Genomic DNA, 15334 nt, shown 5'->3' on the forward strand with positions numbered 1-15334 from the left:
TAGCTAGCTAGAGTTATATTTTTGAACCCGGGAGTCGAACCGAGATCCCGTACTCGGCAGTCGCCAGTCGCCTTGTGCCTACTAGACCAACGAGGCAGTTAATAGTCAAAGTCAAAGTCAAATCATTTATTTCACTTAGGCTTTCACAAGCACTTATGAACGTCAAAAAATATAAATAAAGTTGATTCTAGTTGCCCATTCCAAAAGTAGCTTCCTATGGAGAAGAACGGGCAAGAAACTCCATGGTTACTCTTTTTAAAAATAATAGGTATTACAGTTTGTATGTATTGATACATACTATAATAACATGCGAAGATCATGTAGAATCACAATAGACAAAGAATATGAGAATAAATAATAATAAAAAAATGCAAAGGTTAAAATGCTACATGGTGTTCACATTTACAAATCAGTTTATATTTTTGTACAAAGTTACAAACAAACAATCAAAAGAATAACACAATCTTACTAGCGGGTGTAATTTTAAATTCGCAATAATTTGATACTGTCAGTGCGTCCTATGGAGCAGGACCAGCATGTTTCCAAGCATTTTTATCTTGAATATAATCTTCTAATTTATAATAAGCGTTTTTACAAAGTGTGGCTTTTATCGCTTTTAATAATGTAAAAGAGAACTATTTGTAACCAAAATACTCAACAACATACATGAAAGTTTGCTTAAAACAACATTTTATGTAGTCAGTGAAGTTGGCTTAAGCTTACGTACATTAATATTAAGAAGAGAAAAAAAAAATGAGTTTTTGTTGATTCGTTTGGCGGTTAATGGTTACTAAACTGCTGGACCGATTTAAAAAGTTCTTTCACTATTATATTTTATGCCAGTACAGGCAGTAGTTCCTACGGGAAACCGTAGGAAAACGGCTAGCATGAAATAAATACATAAGATATTCAAGTTTCACATACCTGTTGTAAGTAGAGAAGGGGCTGTTGTTTGAACCGTACCAGGGGTCGTTGAGGGAGTCTCCAGCATTACCCTCGTAACCATCTATCTCCAACTTGTAGTATTCCGCTTCAGAATATATCTTGAAGTGCGAATACTGGGCGTACCTGGTTTTTGGAAAAATAAAATTTAAATAATATATTTTGCTGTTGGCAACACTGGTTTGATATTGGAATTTTTTATGACCTGTCAACGCGGGATTTCCCCGTTTTTGTGGAGTAATGTAACTTATTTGTAAACTAAGTTAATTTATGTCAAACTTTTAGTAAAATAATGATGGTAATAAATCCCTTGAATTATTAGATATGCTATACTTCGGCCGTTCAGAGAATGCGTTCCTGACACCTATCAGTTAGTCACGACTAGTGATGGGCACAACATAACACTGAGTTCGTTACCGTTCCTTCAAAATGAACCGCCGCATTATTTTAAGATTATTTTCGTTTTAAATTGGCGGAATCATTTGTTTTATATTTTAGTTATTTAAGTGGAAACCAAAAAAAGGTAATATTCATATAATAAAATTGTTTTATTTATTCTTTGTTACAAGTACATTGAATTGAATGTGCGAACAGAATATTAATCAGACTCCGATTTGCTTGAGGAGGTGGTGTCTTCATCATCATCTTCGCCTACATGTATAATTATATTATTATCAATAACAGAATCAATCCTGATATCTCGGTCTAACAAAAGCCGGGTAATCAAATAAAAACAGATCGAAAACACTTGAAAAACGTGGTCTATGCGCACGAAACGACAACGGACGACTGTTTTAGCGTCACAAAATGGCGGCCCATAACGCCATTTGGGGTTACCATTTTTAATCTAAGTATAAAAATGCGGTTTGGTCATAGTTTTATTTTTATTTTTCATAAAAGTTATAATTAAGTCTTATAGTCCATTATTTTCCAATTCTTAAAAAGAAAATCAAAACGTATTATTTTATATTATAACTGTATAAGAACAGATTACGATACTTGCCTGTTATTTTTAGCACAGCACTACAAAATATAAACCGCTGACATAACCTTGTAATAGCGCAGTATAGATTTAGAAAAATATTGTTTACCAAGTTATTTGACACTCAGTTTGGCACAAAATTATAACATTCATTGATTATTGATATAATAATGTTGTTTTAATGCTCCTCAATTGTTAAAACGGTAAACAACCAGCAAAAATATTTTTATCGTAACTGCAACGCCATTGCAAAGTTACGTCGTCAGTTCAATCGCGACGTGTCAGGAACGCATTCTCTGAATGGCCGAACTATAGTGTATTTAATTAATGTTGTTAGAACCGTAGGTAGGGTAACTAACCTGGTATTAAAATTGACAATATACTTTCGATTAGGTTACGATTTGTCTATGGGACAGAAAAAAAATGTATGATATATTTTACTTACAGAATTTTAATGTATTGTCTAGGCTTACAAACACAAAATTGGAAAAGATAATTTAATTGGTGTTTCAGGTATTTTGTAAATTAACTCAAAATGTACGTTGTAAAATACTGTAGAGTATTGCTATATGGCCCCGTTAGGTGGCGCTGTAATCGCATGGGGCAACAATGGTTGAGTCTTACTCGTTAATAAAATGGCTGTACGCCTACGGGAGATGTTAAATAAAATACTTGCGATAAATCTGTCAATTAATCGTGTAACAAAGCATGTGATAATCTGGTAAGTTCCAATACAATGCAATCTGCCTACGCCCTTTGTAGTCGGTGGGTAGTGAAAATTTTCATTGTACTTGTGAATACAACTTGAGTAAGGGTGCGTCCACATTTGGTTCGCTCACTGCGTGTGAGATGCCCGCTTCGCATGAGTTTGCGCTAAAGAGGCACCAAACCATTGCTGTGTGCAAGCACGCGCAGTGAGCAAACGCGGATGTGGACGCACCCTAAGATGTATGTGAACTAACTTCATTAATTAAATCAAATTTGCTTGCTCTTTGCTACAGTTTTACTTAGAACATAGGAAAACCCTTGTATTACTAGACCACTATAGTGTAATTAGATCATAGTTTTTGTTCTTGCTCTCTTTTACTCTATAAACTTTCACAGTTACATACATAGAATAGTTTAGGACTTTAGTCGGATCAACCAAAACTGATAAAAACCAGGTTGCTCAGTGGCAGTAAGGCCCTTTCAGATCTTAGCAGTATTCCCTATTATTTGCAGTAAATGAATAAGACTTAGCCGGTATACAGCCATATTACTGTTCTCACCAAGTTCAGTTTTCGCTATTGTTATGACCAGAAATATGGTATTTTGGATGTTAAATATAAGGAGAAATAATCATCTTGTCATGACGAGTTTTTGTTGTCATTTCAATGACTTTGTCAGTCAGAAGTTTTGGTAGTCAGAAGACCGAAAGACGGAGATCCAGTCTTAATAGGAATAGGTCAGATGGGCAGTCGCTTCCTATAGAACTAGTAGTCAGCTGCATTCATACCCTAGGAGCATGGCAGGAGGAAGAAGACTCAGCTGCATTCATTATACAGGAAAGCGAACCCGACTTGGTAAGGAAAAGGCTAGGCAGGTGATAAGTTTTCCTTACCTCTTGTTCCCGTCGAAATCTTCAAGTTCAACCCGGAGCATATAGTCGTCATTATTGGTCAGCATGTATATATTTTCGTTGCCCAACCAGAATTCCTTGCTGGGGTCACCGAAACCGTTCTTGTAATCGTTCCAGTCACGGTTGAAGTTTTCAGCGGGGATACCGTAGTCGTCTCGACGGTGAATCACCTGTGTTTTTGGAAAAAGTGGTGGTTATTTTTTTAAAATGTTAGGGAGAGGTATTTCTCGAAGCGCCTATCAGTTTTGAGGTGCACCCTTTAGGCTCAAGTTCGCTGGTAAACGTCCGTTTTTCTTAAAACAACTGTTAAACAGTTGTTTTAGAAAACTGACGTTTAGGTGGGTGTCAGTGATCTTGGGTACTAGTAGCGCTCCCGTTAACAATTACTACTAACCCCCGCACTCAGAGACATTTAATGGTTGCTTAAGCCATTCCTTAGTGAAGGATTTCTTTGAAAATCCATCACCATGGAGTGACTTAAGAAATCATTAAAAGTGTCTTAGTGCGGGGGTTAAAGATGCGCTCTGAACTCCGAGGAATAATAAAAGTGCGCCTCAAAACTGGTGCTTCGAGGAAACCCTTAAAATCTTGGGAGGCGTTGGTGACTTTCAATTGTTTTCGAAAGGTTTTTTAGTATTGGTTGGTCTGGCTTTCTAGTAGCTTTTTCATACTTCAATAACCTATCTATATTTTCATTCGATTAATAGAGATAAGAATTTTATATTACACACAATTAAAGTTCGCTCTCAGGATATAAGTAGATATTCGTGGAGTTATTTTTGCTACATACCTATTGATTAAGTGTTGTTAGTATTAATTATGTCACTAGATATAATGTACCTAATTTCAATCAGTAGCTCATCATTTGCGGACAAATGCGTCTTATGTATTGTCTAACGGTGTGTTGTACCATTTAACTATAACGATAACCGATGGTCATCAGTTGTCAAATCGGCAATTTTCGGTTAAGGTTTAGCTATCATTATAGCTAAACTGTGCAACTTACCCTTCTGGCCAGTTTCACAGGTTACTATAAAGGATAAAGTCTCCGATAGCCTGACTGATAGATAAACTGCAAATTTGTTGTGTTGCTGTGTGATAGTAATATCTGGCAGATATTAGAAGCGCCTTTTATTTGGCCGGTAACTGTTACTGTTACAGCCTTTTTATCGTCTCACTGCTGGGCACAGGCCTCCTCTCACACGGAGAAGGATTGAGCGTTAATCACCACCGGTAACTAAGTGACACTTTATCGGTAACCAGTGAAACCGGGCCTAATTATTATATTAAAAAACTATGGCCAGGGATTAATGTTTAATACATTATTTATATCATCACTGTACGTATTTATCAATATGTAACATAATGGTGATTGTTTTAACTTTTTCTCGACAGTTTGGTATAGACATAAGTTTTCTATAAGTCAGGTTGTTAAAGAAGTACTTTCAAAATAACTGGACTTGTGTGTGATCATTAAATATATCTTGATAACTAAAGTATCCAACTGTTTTTCGGAAAAAAAACCTTAATTAGGTACATCTGACAAATCCAGTTATTTTGAACCTAACTATTATAAATACTGGCTTCGTTTTTTTGCATTATGTATGGCATTAAATATACCTTAGCAATAATTGTTTAATCTTAGCATAAGTACGTTATAGTTGATGCTTCAACACTCGTTTTGATTTTTAAAACTCAATTTTTGCTCTCATTTTCGGATAATGTTACAGCTTTCAAAATAAAATAGTTTTGGACCCAAGAATAGGCTTTTATTTATACCCATAGGTAATCGATTTCATTTAAAATAACCTGTTTGAAAAATCCATAGAAAACGTTTTTCATATTTATAGACAATACTTTTGTTGGGAAAACTAGCAACTAGATAAAGTTCAAGGACCCCACTATTGTTGATCTATATAATTAATATTTGAAAAGCCTGTTTGAAAGTGCTACTCAGAAATTATTACCTAATTCTAGATTTGAAAAATACACAGCCCCTTTTTAAAAATACACAGCCCCTTTTTAAAAATACACAGCCCCTTTTTAAAAGCTACTTTTTATCCAGGCGCACGAAGTAGTTGCCACGAGACAATTAAATATTATCATGATGTCCTCCTATTATATGTCTTCGAAAACACAGCAATGATGTGAAGAAGCAGTCCTATGATTCTGTGAAAATATCGAGAATATCAGTCATATCTGTATACAAATCGAGAATATCCTCCCAATTTCTGTCACCACAGGGCTATCTGTCATACTTTACCGCCAAATTTTCAACCAGCGCCATTTGCATTCTTGTGATTCGTTCAAAACGCATGAAAAATTTTTTGTCAACTGCAAAAAGTTTAAAAAGTGAGTGTAAAAGTGAGTTTTTCAGTGCTTTTACTTTAGAAAACACGGCAGTTTATATAATAAAATGGACTCGGTGAGTAATACGTGCGAGAACCGCGAGCGAGACGCGGCCGCTCCGGATGGAGGGCAATCGTCGTCGACAAGCTCGAAGGCGTTGGAAAGTAGTTCCTCCTCATCCTCGGAGTTTGAGGAGGGCACGGCTTCGCCCTTGCCTAATAAGCGTTCTCGTGCGTCGGCGAGGAACCGTAAGTACAAGTCTAAACATGTCCGTACCGATCCTCGTGTTGACACTTTGATGTTGCAAATGGCGTATTTGTCTAATTACTTAAGTTTATATCAGTCAGGTTACTGCTATAATGGTAGGGCAGCGCCAAATAGTACAATAACGAGCTCGCAGCCTTCTGCTGCTAAGGACAGTTGTGCGGAACAATTTATTACTTTGCCTGCACAGCCCGAGTCGCTCTCTCTAAATTTGGGTGCCTTAAGCACCGAGATAGACAGTAAGAAAAATATTCCACCTAGTGATAAGGATAGGTTTAATGAGTTAAATAAGCTGCAACAATTTGACTCGCAGGCTTGGAAGGGCATTAGATACAAGCAAGCTTTGCAAGGTTGCCTTGCAACCCCAGGATTTACAGGCCTTATGGTCAATGATGAGTTGTGTCACTTTAATAAGAATAAGGATTATTTAGCTGCTACTGAAATGTTTTTAGCTGGTATATCTAACAAAGTCTTAGAGCAAAGACAATTGTTGAAATCGGGTTTACAGAATATTGTAGATTGGGCTAGCGCGGATCCAACTAATTTGAACCCTAAGTCATTGGTGGACAAAATGTCAGAGATTTTTGGACCTGGGTCTTCGAGTTACAAAAATTCAGAGACCACAATGCAAATTATTTGTGGAAAACGATCTGAATCTATTGAGGTTAGGCGGGACAGGATTTTGAAAGAAATTTCAAATACGAACCTTAGGAACACATTGAGGAATGTTCCACCTAGTGCTGAACATTTATTTAGCAGAGAGGCACTACAGCCTATTATACAGTCCCTCGGAGGGTCTCAGGTCTGGCTGAATACTCCAACCTACCTCAAGGAAAGGAAAGTTACAGAGCGGGGTGAGCCCTTTCAAAATAGAAAAAATAATTTTAAAAATAAGTCTAGAAAGTTTGATAAGAAATTTAAGCATACTTCTAATAAAAACCAGCCCTTTCGTCAACGTTCCACTAACACAGCCAATAACGATAAGTCCACCAGATCTAAAGAAGAATGACTCTCACCGGGTGTTCAGAGGAGGTTGCCTAAAATTCTCCACGGAGAGATGGGCTCAGTTGGGAGCAAACCAGTTCATTTTAAACACTATAGCCAATTACCGCTTGCCATTCAGAAGCAAACCTCCCCTGACATACCCCGGTCAGAACTTTTTAAAGTGTATAGCCACCAAAGTTTCCCTGGAAATGACAAGAGTGATTCAGGATTTAAAGATGCAGGGCATCCTGGAGAAGCCAGCAGTGGTGGATCCCGGTTTCTTCTCCAAAATGTTTTTAATAAAGAAGGCGGATGGGGGATTGAGACCCATCTTCGACCTCAAGGCTTTGAACAGGTACATAGCCACAAAGCATTTTTACCTAATTTCACAATTAGACATAGTTACCTTTCTTCAAGCAAACGACTGGCTAGTGAAGATAGATCTTCACCAAGCCTATTTCCATTTGTGTGTCGCGGAGACTCACAGACGGTTTTTGAGGGTTGTTTACAATGGAGAAATTCTCCAGTTAACTGCTCTGCCATTTGGCCTATCATCGGCGCCCCGTGTATTTGCGGCAGTCTCAAACTGGGTGGCAGAGATCCTCAGGAATCGAGGCATTCGTCTTTTGGTCTATTTGGACGACTTCCTCCTAGCTTGTCAGGACAGATCCAAGTTAATGGCACAAGTTGCGGAAACGTTGGCCGTCTTGGAGTCTTTGGGATGGCACGTGAATTACCAGAAGTCGGTGACGGAACCAACACACAGGTTGGAATACTTGGGCCTGGTCTGGGATACTCAGTACCTAACAATCGCCTTGCCCATCAGAAAAGTAGAAGGAATAAAAGCCTCCCTGACAAAGCTATTAAAGCGGGACAACTGCTCGTTAAGAGAGTTGCAGAGCGTGTTGGGAAAACTAAACTTCGCCAACTATGCGATTCCCCAGGGCCGTCTTCACTGTCGAAAGGCCCAACTCTTCCTGAGAAAGTTCTCCCGGAGAAACCAGAAGAGAAACTTGAGTTCCGGAGTGCGAGAGGACTTCCGGTGGTGGTTGGAAGCAGTAGAGGGCTGTCCAAACCCGTTACTCAAGAAAGAGGTAACGCATTTCTTGACCACAGACGCAGCGGATGCGGGCTGGGGAGCAAGTCTAAACAGCAAGTATCTCTCAGGCAAATGGGCCACGAACCAAAAAGCCTGGCACTCGAACCTAAAAGAGATGTATGCCGTTTATGCGGTAATAAGGTCACAGGGGTCATTGTTACAGAATGCCCACATTTTGGTTCAGACCGACAATCGGACTCTAGTAGCGTACATAAGGAATCAGGGCGGGACTCGGTCCTTGAGGCTGTTAGGCCTAACAACCCAGTTGTTAGAGTTGACTTGTCGGCTGAACATAACGCTGACAGCGTACCACCTGCCAGGAAACCTAAACGGCATTGCAGATTGCCTGTCAAGGGGAAAGTCAGTACCCGAGTGGCACCTGCTGCCACCAGCCACGGAGGCAGTGTTCAGACAATGGGGGGTTCCAGAAATAGATCTCTTCGCTACAAGAGACACGGCAGTAGTTTCAAGGTATGTCAGTCTAGACTCAAGGGATGGCTCCGCAGAGTTCTGCGACGCCTTCAGCCAAACTTGGGACTTTCAGACAGCTTGGGTATTTCCACCTCCAAGCATGATGCCCAGGGTTCTGGCACATCTGAACAAGGCAAGAGGGACATACTTTGTGATAGCGCCACAGTGGACCCAGTGCTTTTGGTTTCCCGACCTGAAGACACGCGCGCAAGTACCCCCACTTCCCATAGAGAACCTGAGGGAGGTGCTGCTGGACAGGACGACGGGACTACCTCCACCGTCAGTGGACAAGCTGGTACTTCAGGCTTGGAAAATTGGGGGTGGGGAGATCAAGTAAAGGACTGGAGCACGGACGAACAAAGATTGTTGAGAAGTAGCTGGCGCCCCTCCACTATTAATACGTATAGTGCACCTTTAAAAAGATGGATACTTTGGTGTGAATCCCATGGAGTGGATAATAAGTGCCCAGAGGGCAAGGATCTAGCCAGATTTTTAGCTAATTTATACTTAGAGAAAGGTTTTGCATACAGCACGGTAATGTTGCACAAGTCTGCTGTCTCAACTTACTATGCACCTAGGGTTGAGAACTTGGCCAAAAATTTTTTCGTTCAGCAGGTTTTAAAGGCAGTGAGTCTAGCTAAACCACGCCCAGCAAAGCTACCAGTATGGGATGTTAAAATATTGTATGAGTGGTTAAAGTCTTCAGAATTTCCAGACACTCTTTTTTATCAAAGCAGACACACTGCATTGATTCTTTTACTTGCATCTGGCCGAAGGTTGCATGATCTTACACTTTTGGAGCTTGGTGATCAAGGATATGCTGAAACTGAGGACACAGTAACATTCTGGCCAAAATTTGGCTCAAAAACAGACACAAGTTCTCATAGACAATCAGGCTGGCTTCTCATGAAGCACCAAGATTCTAAGCTTTGCCCAGTCACTAACGTTAAGAAGTTAGTCAAGATTTCAGAGACTAGACGCAATCAAACTACAAATGTTAATTCCCTTTTTATATCAATCACCGGTGATACAAAGCCTGCCTCTAAGACCATGATCTCAGGATGGGTGAGGTCAGCCTTCAAATTGGCACAGATAGATGGCTACTCTCCAGGCAGCATAAGGTCAGCAGTGGCCTCCAGGGGATGGCTAGACAATAGACCTATACAGGAGATATTAGAAAGAGGAAACTGGAAGTGTGTGGAAACCTTTTCTAAATATTATTGTAGAAATATAAATAAGCCTGTCAGTGAGGATGTCCCTGGTCTACTTTATAATAATTTTAAAACAATGTGATTAATAGTGATTATATTTGATTATTTATGATAATTTGATTTTGATCTCAATTATTAAGGCTGAACAGCTGAAGTGTTTATGTTTGAAAATTATTTGTTAATTTGTGGCAGTTAAACTGCATTTTTATTTATCAATCCTAAGAAGGAAGTTATGTTTTTTGTTTTCATATTGAATTGTTTAATTTGAGTTTCTTGGTAAGAAAAATATAAATATTTTAAACTAATAGTGTGGTTGGATTTTGTTCTTAACATTTTCCCAGCAAATATTGAAAGTTAAAGATGGTTCAAAGTGAGTGATAAGAAGGTTTGTTATAAGGAAATACCTAGTAAATTATATTACTCTCACATTGCATTCTTGTGTTTTATAATTTCTGATCACCAGCAGATATCAAACAGGTCTTCACATCATTGCTGTGTTTTCGAAGACATATAATATGACTGTTTTGCATTAAGACAAAACAGGTATTATATGTAGAAGAAAACACAGCAATGAGCCAAGGTTCTTGCTGATGATGAAGACTGCAATGGCGCTGGTTGAAAATTTGGCGGTAAAGTATGACAGATAGCCCTGTGGTGACAGAAATTGGGAGGATATTCTCGATTTGTATACAGATATGACTGATATTCTCGATATTTTCACAGAATCATAGGACTGCTTCTTCACATCATTGCTGTGTTTTCTTCTACATATAATACCTGTTTTGTCTTAATGCAAAACAGTCATATTATTGGCTACGGTGTTCTCACATATAGGGAGATCAGCCAACTGTACAGTACATATTATAGTGCATATTTTCAAATATAAAGTTTAACTCACTGTCCAGCCACCATCGGCGACATTTTGCTCGCAGAACACCTTCAAGAACCAATACGTGGTCCCTCTGATCTGCAGGTAGTATACTCCAGACTCGCGCATACCTCCATTCATCAGGTCCACACACGAATACCCCTGCAAAGATACCACAAAACATTGTAGAATTACGTCACAATTCTAACGAGCTGTTATTATAAAATTAAATCTATACAGGCATTCATTCAGCTATCTTTCGAATTACGGAAATAATCTTCGGTACAGCCCACCGTGAATGAATGCGCAACATCTTACAACACTTCGCATAGGCTCATATTATATTCGCGATGCGTCCAGAATGATAATTCACACAGTTTGATATGCATAATAAAGAGAATAAGCATTTGAATGGGCGCGTGCCGCCTTTAGTAGGTATATTTGTGCTTAATTATATTGCTAATAAATGCGCTAATACAATTTTATTGGCATTTTACTAAAAAATGAAAGATGAGTCAAGTCTCCCTACCAACAGGGACACTTGAACCGAGGTATGGGGAGAGTTGACCATATGATTTTTGTGGAAAATAAAAATCATTTTCAGCTTCAATCAGAGTTTTAATATCTTACCTTATACAATAATTAACTTGTTTTTAATACTGACATCAAAGAAAATGTAATTAACGTAACAAATTTATGTAAAATTGTTTCAAAATAAACATAATCACAATAGTAACTTTTTATTAATAAACCAATCTTTCCTAGCGGAGTTGTTCTTCGTCCAGTTCTCAGGAAACTTCTTTGAATTCACTGTCAAAAGCCTATAGCATTGCTTGTTTTCTTGTCAAACCATAATGCATTTTACTGCATGTCAATGACAATAATTGACAAGAAGCTTTTCCTCGGCCGTTGTAAACACCTGTGATGCTTTATATTGACTGTTTTCTTCTTCAAATTTATTAATTTCATCTTCATAGATAGATAGATAGATATATTCTTTATTATGCACACCAATTAAAAATCAACAAGAACAAACAAAAATGTTGAAGTCGTCATCTAATTCATATCGCCTCAAAGTAGTTCTATCTATGCCATATTTATTTGAAGTTTGTCGAATAGAAGCGCCTCCCTTAATTTCATCTATGGCATTTTGCAATTCCATTTTTGTGAGTTTTTTTCGTTTGCGAGCATTTTCAGGAGGCTTTTATTGAAAAGGCATCGTACAAGTTGGCACTGCAAATACAATAAATTATATAAAGAAAGAAAAAAATAAATAAAATTAAGTAGGTATAAGTTCCCTGCACAGGGAGACATGAACCACTGAGCAAGTCTCCCGCAACCACCCTGGTGCAACTCTCCCGCTCACACAAATTCCCCATTTAGGTTATGACAAAGAAAAACCTTAGATCGTAGAGAAAAAACACTAAGCATACGTCAAACTACATTTGTTTGGCAATATAATAATAGCAACACACAATACGTACCTCAATAAATACGACAGCAATTACAAAACTACTTAAAACAAGAAAATACACTCCGCAGCAACAAAAACACGTTTTACATTGTCACTGACGAACTACACCACTAAGATGCAAAATGGCTGCATACTTATGATTGGCCTCTTGAGTGTGACCAATGAACGCTTTGACGTTTCGTTCGCGCTAAATTCAGATACAATTTTGAAAGGTGGTTCAACTCTCCCACCTGGGCAAGTCTCCCGGTTTTCCCCTATGTCTACTTATATCTAACAATAGTAGGTAAATAGAATTTCGAGTTCTGTTCCAAAAGAGTCAGCTTTCACGGCATATCCAACAGTGGAGTATACGTACGTCACGTATTTCTGTGTAACCAAGCCTTTTTATTTACATTCCGTAAACAACGTTTCAACAGAATACGGCTATTTACACAGCTTACGAGACAATTGAAAAAATCGCCTTATATTTCTGTCGCAAAGATGAAGAAAAACGTCTCTGGTTACAGAAAAAGCGAATGATAAACTATGCCTTCGATCATTAGTAAACAAGTCTACAATTATGCAAGATTAAAAAGAAAATTGCAAGTAAACGTAATCTTTTAGAAGAAAACAAAACGTCCATTCTTGAATGAGTAAGTCATTCAGTATGGTAATTACATCGCCATTGAAGCGCCACTCAAGCGTCGGTTCATTAATATCTTCATGGTAGTCAAATGGTATTGTGTTACCAAACAGAACAGCATTTGCTAACTGCGGTAATGAGTACACGAGTACATAACGAGATGACAGCGAGACACTTAAACTATACACTGCGCAATATACATGATATTTTCGTAACAAAATAATAAATTAAACTGTCTAGACAAAAGTGTATGCTGTAGGTGCGGCAGGCCTAAGTTTGCTTACGCTCGAGAAAGTAGAAGAACACCTACATAAATAAATTATAGTGAGAGGGGTCAACCTGCTGATGCCTTTTTTGGAAGTTATTATGTACAATCACTGCCAAAAGAGGTGTCGCGTTGGGCTAACAAGAACAACCAACCACAAGTGGGATGTGGTGCCTACCTGCTATTGGTACTTACGCATTTTCCTAAATAAGAGTCGTTTATCTTAGTAGCGGATCTAAATCATTAATCTTTTGGGCAAAACTAGGCGTAACGTTACGTAGCTGTACATTATTTTGCAAAAGTTGTCAGTTGCTTTTTAAGTACAGAGGACAGATTTCGCAAACAAACGTTGTAGTTGCATAGGTACATAGGTTGTTATGACCCTGTAAAGGACGCACTTTGATCATGACGACAAAAGATACAACAGCAGCACATTATTATAATAAATTACCTCACTCAAAAATGACTGCATTGAAGATCTATAACTGCTCGAGTTCTATACTCACTACCTAGTCAATTAGGTACGTCTCCCTATGTTATCTAAGAAGTTCCTAACATTTACATCTTTGTTAACCCATGACCGCAATAGAATATCTTGTAAGTAGTACTTTGCCGAAAGTGTTAACAAAAAGCATTAAAGTTCGGAGAATGACCTGACAAAAGTAATCTTGATCATAATGATATTAAAATTAAACGGCTCTAATATTAAATTAGATTTTAAAGATCAAAGATAGCATTCAATATTAATAAGCAACTTCCCCATTGGAAGTCAACTTTGTATCTGACTATCTGTGAAGTGAGATCTACAGTGATAGAGGTTAAAGATTAAAGGTGAATTCATGACTTCCTGAAAATATTGTTGCATACATTTCGTCAATACTAAATCTTCAAGAGGTTGCAAGGTGTCGCTTTTGGCAAAAGCTTGCTTACTTTCACAGAGTCCCAGCGCCGATCTTCAGCGAGATCCATACCATTACGAAAGTAGATTAGTATTTTCAAGTACCGTTTGTCTATACACAGATACGCCTATCTCAAGTCGTAACACATTGTGTCTATCATATCTCGACAAAGTTACGTCACCTTTGATTGGTTTCCATCAGTCTTACTGGCATACTATCGGGAAACCGTTTTCTATAAGGAAACTACTTCCTTCACGGTGAAATTTGTGGTTACAAAACGTTAACAGTTGATATTTTCACAGAGTTAATGCACTATAGACAGTGTAGTGATTTATAGATATTATTTTGATTTGCATAAGCGTACCTAATACAAAGCGTCGGCCGACAGCTGCGGCCCTCGGGGAAAACGAAAGTGGGAGCTTAGTTTTCATCATTTGAACTGACAGGACGGTCACGACCTGTCAGTCTTGTGACTACATTCTCAGATGTCATTGTTCTATACGATTGTTACAGCAGGACCACGTAATTTGTCTTTTATGTAACAGTTCTGTATACTAAATAGACTTGTCCAAAATATTAATTATGCTCATTAGAGAGTTTAACACATTCACTGCGGCAGCGTTAAATCTAAACTTTCTACTAGTGCGATACGAGACAAATGCTGCCCGTATCTATATTTCCTGATATGCGTTACGGCTTCTATTTTGCCGTACCAGAACCTGACTTTCAAAGCCTATACAGACGTGGAAACCACCTATATCAATGGTTTTTATCAACAAATCGATAGACTATATCCTTGTATACACCTAGCTGCAGTCGCCCCGGGTTCTCTGTTATACTTTGAAAGATACAGAGATTTTTCAAAATCTTTCATTCGCGGCAATATATATGCCGTACAGCGTAGAAGTGAAAAAATGCTAGGGATGGGGTTTACTTCTGGAATGATAGTCGATGGTTTAAAAATATTTTTTATTGTAGATAAAATATTCATATTTATCAGTGTTATATTATTATATAAATCAACATAATTATGTAACCTAATTATATAATATGTATAAATATGTATTTATATTCTACCACAATCACACTATAGCGCCACCTAGTCCCAAATACATATAATGCATAGTATAGTTAGAAAATACACCCAGACCAAGACAACTAGACAAAGAATGTTTGATTTGTGTGGGAATCTAACCCACAACCACTACGCCAACAGACAAATTTTAAAAAAACTAAAAACTATTAAAGGACGTGTATGAAACTTAGTAAGTAGGTAGTTATTCCAC

The 15334-nt window shown here is 38.0% G+C and overlaps 1 protein-coding gene and 1 long non-coding RNA gene across 2 annotated transcripts in view; both read right to left on the reverse strand.

Moving 5' to 3' along the window:
* LOC124645250 (angiopoietin-related protein 2) overlaps positions 1–15334 on the reverse strand; it is a 97366-nt gene that overhangs the window by 3362 nt on the left and 78670 nt on the right. Inside the window, exons 4-6 of the mRNA XM_047185042.1 lie at positions 10819–10950; positions 3525–3712; positions 925–1068 (exon numbers count right to left, since the gene is read on the reverse strand). Coding sequence (XP_047040998.1) covers positions 925–1068; positions 3525–3712; positions 10819–10950 — 464 coding nt within the window. The remainder of the gene's footprint in view (positions 1–924; positions 1069–3524; positions 3713–10818; positions 10951–15334) is intronic.
* LOC124645253 lies at positions 11386–12873 on the reverse strand. The gene is made up of 2 exons (XR_006986194.1): positions 12273–12873; positions 11386–12021 (listed from the first exon to the last, which is right to left on the reverse strand). It is a non-coding gene; the product is annotated as an uncharacterized LOC124645253 (long non-coding RNA).

The sequence above is a fragment of the Helicoverpa zea genome, chromosome 31 (assembly GCF_022581195.2).
Source record: "Helicoverpa zea isolate HzStark_Cry1AcR chromosome 31, ilHelZeax1.1, whole genome shotgun sequence".
Classification (NCBI taxonomy): Eukaryota; Metazoa; Arthropoda; class Insecta; order Lepidoptera; family Noctuidae; genus Helicoverpa; species Helicoverpa zea.